The 7,480-nt window shown below is 43.9% G+C and overlaps 1 protein-coding gene across 1 annotated transcript; it reads right to left on the minus strand.

Moving 5' to 3' along the window:
* Positions 1-626: 626 nt before the first annotated feature.
* On the minus strand, positions 627-4,137 carry LOC115662332 (BTB/POZ and TAZ domain-containing protein 1-like). Its single transcript, XM_030584489.2, has 5 exons — positions 3,789-4,137; positions 3,432-3,565; positions 2,814-3,117; positions 1,931-2,247; positions 627-1,180 (listed from the first exon to the last, which is right to left on the minus strand). Exons 1-5 carry the CDS (start codon positions 3,975-3,977, stop codon positions 985-987), a joined length of 1,140 nt encoding a protein of 379 aa, XP_030440349.2. The 5' UTR covers positions 3,978-4,137; the 3' UTR covers positions 627-984.
* Positions 4,138-7,480: the final 3,343 nt, after the last annotated feature.

Raw genomic sequence — 7,480 nt, forward strand, 5'->3', positions numbered from 1 at the left:
TTAGTGCATCAGAAATAGAAAAAGAAAAATTCGTTAGAATAATAAAGGTTCAATGCGGCATGGAGAAATCGTAAGCCCATGAAGAGAAAGTCATGAAATTCAAGTAAATTGACAAAGCATTATCAGAAACTGCATGGAATTTGGCAACTTGCTTATGTGACAAATCTCGTTAATTACGATCTTTTTTTTTTTTTTGGTCGAAATAATTACGATCTTAGCTATAAGAAATTCGCTCGACTCGCCGTCTTTCTTTTGTATTGATTAACTTGAAATTGAAGATATTACTCTGGCTAGTGTAATGGTTCAGTCAGTCAAGCACATCTAGGATTTAATACTCATTTCTCCAATGATGCTAAACATTTTTTTTGTTTTTGGTCGTGAATGGTGCTAAACATTAAACAGTTAGGTAACCTATCAGATCATCCCTCGTACCTTGACAAAGTTTCTTCGAATTCACAGCATCAAGTTGACTATATCCTAACTGCTTCAGTTTTAGAAGACATTTCACCAACTTTATTTGTCTTGTGGTCCCTCCAGTCTCAAAATTTTCCACAGCAAGAACAGAGAACGACACTTTTTTAAGGTGCGAAGCACACCGCTCAACGCTAATTGATAAGGAGCAAAGGTGAGAAAGTAAGAGAAGGACAGCTCTGTTCATTACAAAATCACCACAAGTTGCAGCATACATGTGACAATTTCTATTTGCTACATTTCGGGCAATTTTCTTCGCTGAATCTGCATTTGCCCGTCGAACGTTATGAACATCAAAAGACTATACGGTTGGGTAATATAAAGACCCCCATAGATAACTTGCATCTGCATCAACTTGAACATCTATAATTATATTATAAGCAACAATTCCTGCCTATTATACCAGCGAGCGTTGAAAGCACATTTTATCGATTTGATCTGGTCATAAGCCGCAAAAAAGGTGCTGGCTCAAGACCAGATTCCCATCTTTACAGGTCCGCAACTAACGAAATGCTAATGGCTCGCGATTGGCGACAATCTCATGCTTCTAATGCCGCGCTCACTTACTTCCTCTCTCGGTTCCCCTGCTCTCTTCCTCTTGGGCTGAGACAAGGAGGACAGGACCTTCGCCGAGATGAGTTTCTTCGCCAGCAGCTTCCAACGGGCATCGGCTTTCCTCTTCTCTTGATGCATTCGCAATTTGAATTGCCTGTTAAAATCACCAAGACAGCAGATACAAATTAATGATCCTCATGACTCATTACACACCCCAAAGAAGAACATCGACACTGAGCTTTTCGGACCCACAAAAGATATTTATTTGCGCGAGATTAAACCCGTTAAAGACATGAGATTCTTGGATTCTAGTCAATGAGTAAGAGGCCAACAGAATTCATTTGGCAGACATCATGATGAGCCAGCTGTCGTGGTTGATAATATCCCAGTGGTTCCAAACTTCCGACAACATGATGAACTCCAAAAATAGTCCCAATCTGACCCTACAATCCCACTAAAAAAGTGTCCCTGTTATTGCTAGGAGCCTCTGCAATGTAGCGAAATGCTAATGACAATTGACTGACGGATCCGACGACGGACCCAGGTTGCCGTCGTGTCATGTCACTGCTGATGTCTTATAGCAGCCAGCCACTTAGAAACCACGTTGGAAACATTCAAATAATATCGACCTAGTCTATTTAGAAACAGTCAAGATAAGGTATTAGTCAAATTCAATTATTCAAGTCTCTGCTTATCGTTCATATCTGGATTTGACATGAAAATAATTATGGAAGAGTTCCAACCAATTTGCTGGATTAGAAATCTACTGGGAGTTTGAAACACATCAATTTATCAGGCATGTCTGACAGATATTTAATGCTTTGCAAACAACACACGATTCGATACGAAGACAAAAAAATTCAAATTTGGCAGGTAAACGCGAAACGTCAGCCCTTTCATTTACCTGCAAAGGGGAACCCGGCAAGAGTCGGGCTGATCACAGATCGAAGAATGCAATCTGAGAAGCTGCCACATCCTCTTGCATCTCGAGCAACCTCCGCCGACCCGCTTCTCGCAAGTCGCGAAATGCTTGATCGAGAGCTGGATGCCATGGCAGATGGCGAACTTGCCGCACGGCTCCTTCTTCCTCGCGGGCTCGGCATCGCACGGCCCGACGCTCGTGCAGCCCTCCGTGCATATATGGTCTAAGCACTCCATGGCCTCACCCAACTCCAGATACAGGCTCTGATCCTCCTTGTTCCTCCTCCTATTCTTCTTCCTCTGTTTCACAGTCAATTCATACAAGTTTGAGAAACAGTTAACACCTTTTGCACTCGAGAATTGCACTGTTCGTTAATTTTCGCAAGCTATGGTCAAAATCAAATTCACTTTTTTTTTTCATTTCTTGGTTGATATGCAAATATAACCCGAGAAGCAAGGAAATTTAGATTGACAAGAAAAGACCGTGGAAAATGATGACCCATGAATTGCTTGCTTCTGCCTAAGGTAAGGAAATGAATATAATAACACAGTCAAGACTTCGAATTTCTTCTGGGATGTGCCCATATTGCAATTTTACCTAGCTACTTGCTCCTCGAAACGTGCGTAATCAAAACTCTTTCCTAGTATAACGTGTTCTCCTATTTCTCCGAAACAAAAGAATTGGTCGTCGGACTATAATTTTCATGTACATAACATGTTGGCACCGTTCTTGACCAATCTTTTAACGATGCACGGCTAATCAATTTTTCCATTGATTCCAATACATGAATCTCGAGCTGAGCCTTTGACCACTCACGGTCAAATCCAACCTTGCACGCATAGCATGAACTTATGTGAGAACGTACCAATTCGGCTTCGTCCATGAACCGCAAGATCTCGAGCTCGAGCCACGGGTCGTAGTTCTGCAGGAACTTCCAGCCCTCAGTCGCCTCCACGGACTTGAAATGGGCGTGGACCAGCTTCAAGCACTTGAGGTAGAGGTCCGGAGCGTCGAACAGCCTCGCCAGCTGGAGGACGTCCACCACGCTCTCGGCCGTCAGCCGCCGGATCAGCGCCCGGGTGCACCGCTGCTTCAGCTGCGGGACCAGGTACACATGGGACAGCGCCAGCAGGTGGATCCCGTACTTCTCCATCTGGTCCTCCGTGCACCTGCACCGCCAGGGGGGGGGCATATCCTCAGTCATTTGATGAACACCATTGATGCATTTTATCTGGACCTGACCATTTCTCCGACAATGCACTCGCGTGGTGAACGTGTAAAGATGCTATGGCAGTTAATTGTAATTTAGCGAAGCCTGTAAAGATTACTCTTTTAAGTGGCGGTGATACTTTAGGCGGGATCACACGACAGTAATTACTTTGGATAACATGTCTATTCTATTCTGAAATGGAAAAAAAAATCCACAAGAAATTTAATGTGATCATGGACAAGGGCAAGCGGATCGAAGATTCAAGAACCAAACCTCGAGGAATAGAGGAATCCGACGAAGGCCGAGACGGCGTCGCAGGGGACGCCGAGGATCGGTATGACCCGCTCGGAGCTCCGGTGCTTCCGAGGCTGGTCTATGATGTTCTCCAGCACCGGTGACACGGATGCCTTCAATTTCAAATCCACCAAAAACAAGAACATACGAAAGACCGATGAGCACCCAGTATTTTCGAAAAACTATAACGAAGAATCAACTGAAAATTCTCGTTCATCGAGATCACTAGTAACTCGAACAAACAAAGATCGAAGAAGACGGATGCGCTTTTTCAGTTTCTCCTACGCGTCGTGAAATACCAAGTAAAAAGCAGAGACGTCATCTCTGTTTTCCTACCAGAATGCCAGAGTGGGCGGGGATGCGAAGGCCGCCGGAGGTAAGGATCCAAACGTCCGGCTCGGGGAGCTCTCGGCGGAACGGGCTCGCGCCTTCCGCCAGCAAAGAGGGTCCGTACGCATTGCCGGAGAAGTCCTCCGGCGGCGAGGCGGCGGCGGCGGATGCTGGGTCAGCGTTGGAGTCCTCCATGTGCACACGGAAAGAGAGAGAGAGAGAGAGAAGAAACACAGATGGGCTGGTTGGTGGGGGAGAGAGACCGAGGGAGGCTGCGTGATAGGTGAGGGGAGGAGGGTCCGAACTGGTGTGCGTGCATGAATTTATAGACAGAGCTCGAAGGAAAAGGAGAAAAAGGAAGAATCTTTTAGGGGACGGCACAGCGAAACGACGGTGTGGGACTGTAGCGCAAGCAGCAGCAGCAGCGGCGGAAGAGAAGACGGTGTGGTGCGATTGGGACTAACGGGAACGAAGCTTTCTCACTGCTGCAAAGTTGCGTTTGGGCTTAAGTCCTACCTACCCGTAAAAGAATCACGGGGATAGTCCAACCAATCAAATTTGTGACGGACGAGGATGTCCGAAGTTCTTCCTCTTCTCTCGTCTTGTCTGGTATTGGCTTACGTCCTTGCTCGCGCGTTTCATCGCGCCGGGGAAAATGACGTAACTACCCCCCTATGCTTCGGCTCGACGTGCGATGCCGTCTCTCGGCTTTTAATTTGTTTAATGTGATCTCCAAACTTTAGTCCAATGTACAATGCCGTCCTCCGAACTTTAAATTTGTTCGATATGATCATTATACTTTTGTTATATGTTCAATTTAATCTAATGACTGTATGAAAATATTCAACGTCATGTATCAAAAGTTCATGGACCATATTGAACATATTAAAAGTACATTGAGGGTATTGCACATTGGGTTAAAGTTTGGGGACCACATTGAACAAATTTAAAGTTCAATGATTATATTATACATTTGACCAAAATTCAGAAATCATTTGTCATTTATCATTTATCATATTTAATGAGATGTGCCATGGCTTCCCTAAAGGAAATGGAGCATGGAGTGCCTCGAGAAAAACCAAGAGTGCCTCCAGTCTTTCACACTCAAAACGGTCATATCATCCTACTACTTTGCGTGGATGGTCAAAGGGAAATACCGAATACTGTCTCGTCGAATCCGTATCATGTTACTACTTTGAATCCCTTGCTTTTAGAACCTCCAATCCGCACCTCGAAATTTCGTTACCGGACTTCGAGTTCCATCAGGATCGTTTCTCATCTTCGACGACAATTCCGCTTGTGTTGTTTTATGTTTATCGATGTGAGGGTAAATTTGACGGCCCGGGTTAGCGCCCGGCGTAAAATGGAGAATTTTAAAAGTTCAGGATGCAAAATTACCATGCGAATGACTGAAACGGGAGAAAGGGGAAGTGAGAATTTCTTTATCATACTTTGTTTCACTTTATTCGAACGGCATGTGTATCAGGCGATACTCGTGTTTTTCGTGGACGAAGAGAATATAGTCGAGTACCAACACCTTTTCCCAAAAAAAAAAAAGGAAAAGGAAGAAAAAAAAAAACACTTCGAGTTCCGTGGATGCAGAACGAAACGTCCCTACCAAAAGAGGGTAGGTCCATTGTCTTTCTCCATGAAAAACTTAAATGACATGCAAAGCCATGTGACCGAGTTGCTGAAATGCATTATGGCATCGTCCTTGAAATGGTAGAGAGATTTTTTTTTTATAGCGAAATTGGCCGTTCTACTCTGTAAAATAATTGGTACGAAATAACAAAAGAAGCCCGCATCGCCCGACTCTAGAATTTATATACTCTTTATATACAATCTCCTTACATTTATTAATTCGAGCATTTGAATTGAGCTTTCTAACGAAGTATCAAGGTCGGATCTGGCCCACGCGCGTGTTTCATTCTTTTGACTCGATTTTCTGGTGGATGCTTCTCCAACCCTCTTGATAGTGAGACGTTAGCCACCGAGCTCCGATTTAAGGTTTGACTTCGATTGAGCCATCGATTCCTGAATTTGACCAGAACTTTCCTGGCGGTTGACGGGAAACAGACATTTGCTCTTCTTCCTTTTTTTTTGAAAATGCCACTTGGGAAATCCCCGTTGAAATGGTGTTTGGTAAAAATAATTGCCAAAAAATAGGTTGGAATTTTTTGCAATGGGACTTTGAAATTGTCTTATTTATTAAAAAAAAAAAATATAAACTAGTCGCTAGGCGCCACCGGTCCGCTGCCGCCGGGTCGGCGACCGGCTCGCCGGTGTCGCCCGCCCGTGACCTCTGCCCTTCTCCCTCATCGTCTCCGGTAAGAAGATGAATTTCAAACCCAAAAAAAAATGACAGTCCAAATCTTTAGTTTAAGTAGCCTTAATGAACCAACCCTTCTTCTTCTTCTTTTTTTCCTCCCGTGTAATCGGAAAGAAAAAAGGAAAAATAATAAAAATAAAGATCAGAAACAGGGCACCACCGGTACCGCTAGCCAGCCAGTCAAGATTTTCAGTTCCACCTTTGCCCCTGCCTCGTCGGGCATATTTCACTTCAGGACACGGACGACGCGATGCGCGATTTTTTTGAGCTGACGTGGAAGGGGATAAGCCCGACAACCAAAAGACCGCGCTTGTCAAAGGGGAAAAAAAAAATACCAATGACCCATAAACTTTAGACAAAATGTGATATGTTTCACAAACTTTTAATATGTTCAATATAATCCTGAAATTTTAAATTAATATGCAATATGGTCTATTAACTTTTCAAGGACTACATTTAATACGTATCAAAATTTTAAGGACTATATTGAATAAATTTAAAGTTCAAAGGCCACATTGCATATTCAAAAATCATATTATATATAGGGTTAATACCATAAAAAATTCCAAACTATACCCATTATGACACATTTACCCCAAATTCTTTTTTGTGACACAAAAAATCCGAACTATGCATTTTGTGATATATCTGCCCTCCGTTATGATTCCGTCCAAAATTACCGTTCATCGCACTGTTCATCGTCTTCTTCATGAAATTTGTTACTGTTCATCGTCTTTTCCACAGCTTTTACGAGTGTTGTTCATCACGTTTGCTTTCCCAAACTCCTCTGATGCTCTTTGCTTCTCTATCCACTGCCACCTAGCAAAAAAGCTTATTGTTCATCGTCTTCTCCGCGAGGAAGAATGGTACTTTCTTGTCCAGAAAACGAAGCTTCGAGGTGGTCGAAGCTTGAGTGGCTGCCATGACCGCTCTAGCTCGAAGCTTGGCTTGAGGATCTGACCTCGACCTTCGAAGCTCACGGGTAGTTGGCAAGCGGCCAAGGCCAAGCTTCGAAGTAGCTTGAAGATTGAGCTTCGAAGCTCACGGCCACCATGGTCGCTCGAGCTTGAAGCTTGGCTTGAGGGTCGGGTCTCACCTCGATCTTCGAAGCTCGTGGATGGTCGGGCAAGCATCGACGAGAGCCGCCGGAGGTCGAAGTAGCAGTGGGCAGTGAAGCAAGAGCGTCGGAGGAGGAAGAGTGCGATGAACAGTACTTCGCAAAGATGTGGAGAAGACGATGAACAGTAAAAAAATTTCATGAATAAGATGATGAACAATGCGATGAACAATGATTTTGGACGGAATTGTAACGGAGGGTAAATGTGATGCAAAATCCATAATTTCGGATTTTTGACGTAACAAAAAAGAG

The sequence above is a fragment of the Syzygium oleosum genome, unplaced genomic scaffold, assembly GCF_021117445.2.
Source record: "Syzygium oleosum isolate NSW1041296 unplaced genomic scaffold, Sole_v2.1 Sole_v2.09, whole genome shotgun sequence".
Taxonomy (NCBI): Eukaryota; Viridiplantae; Streptophyta; class Magnoliopsida; order Myrtales; family Myrtaceae; genus Syzygium; species Syzygium oleosum.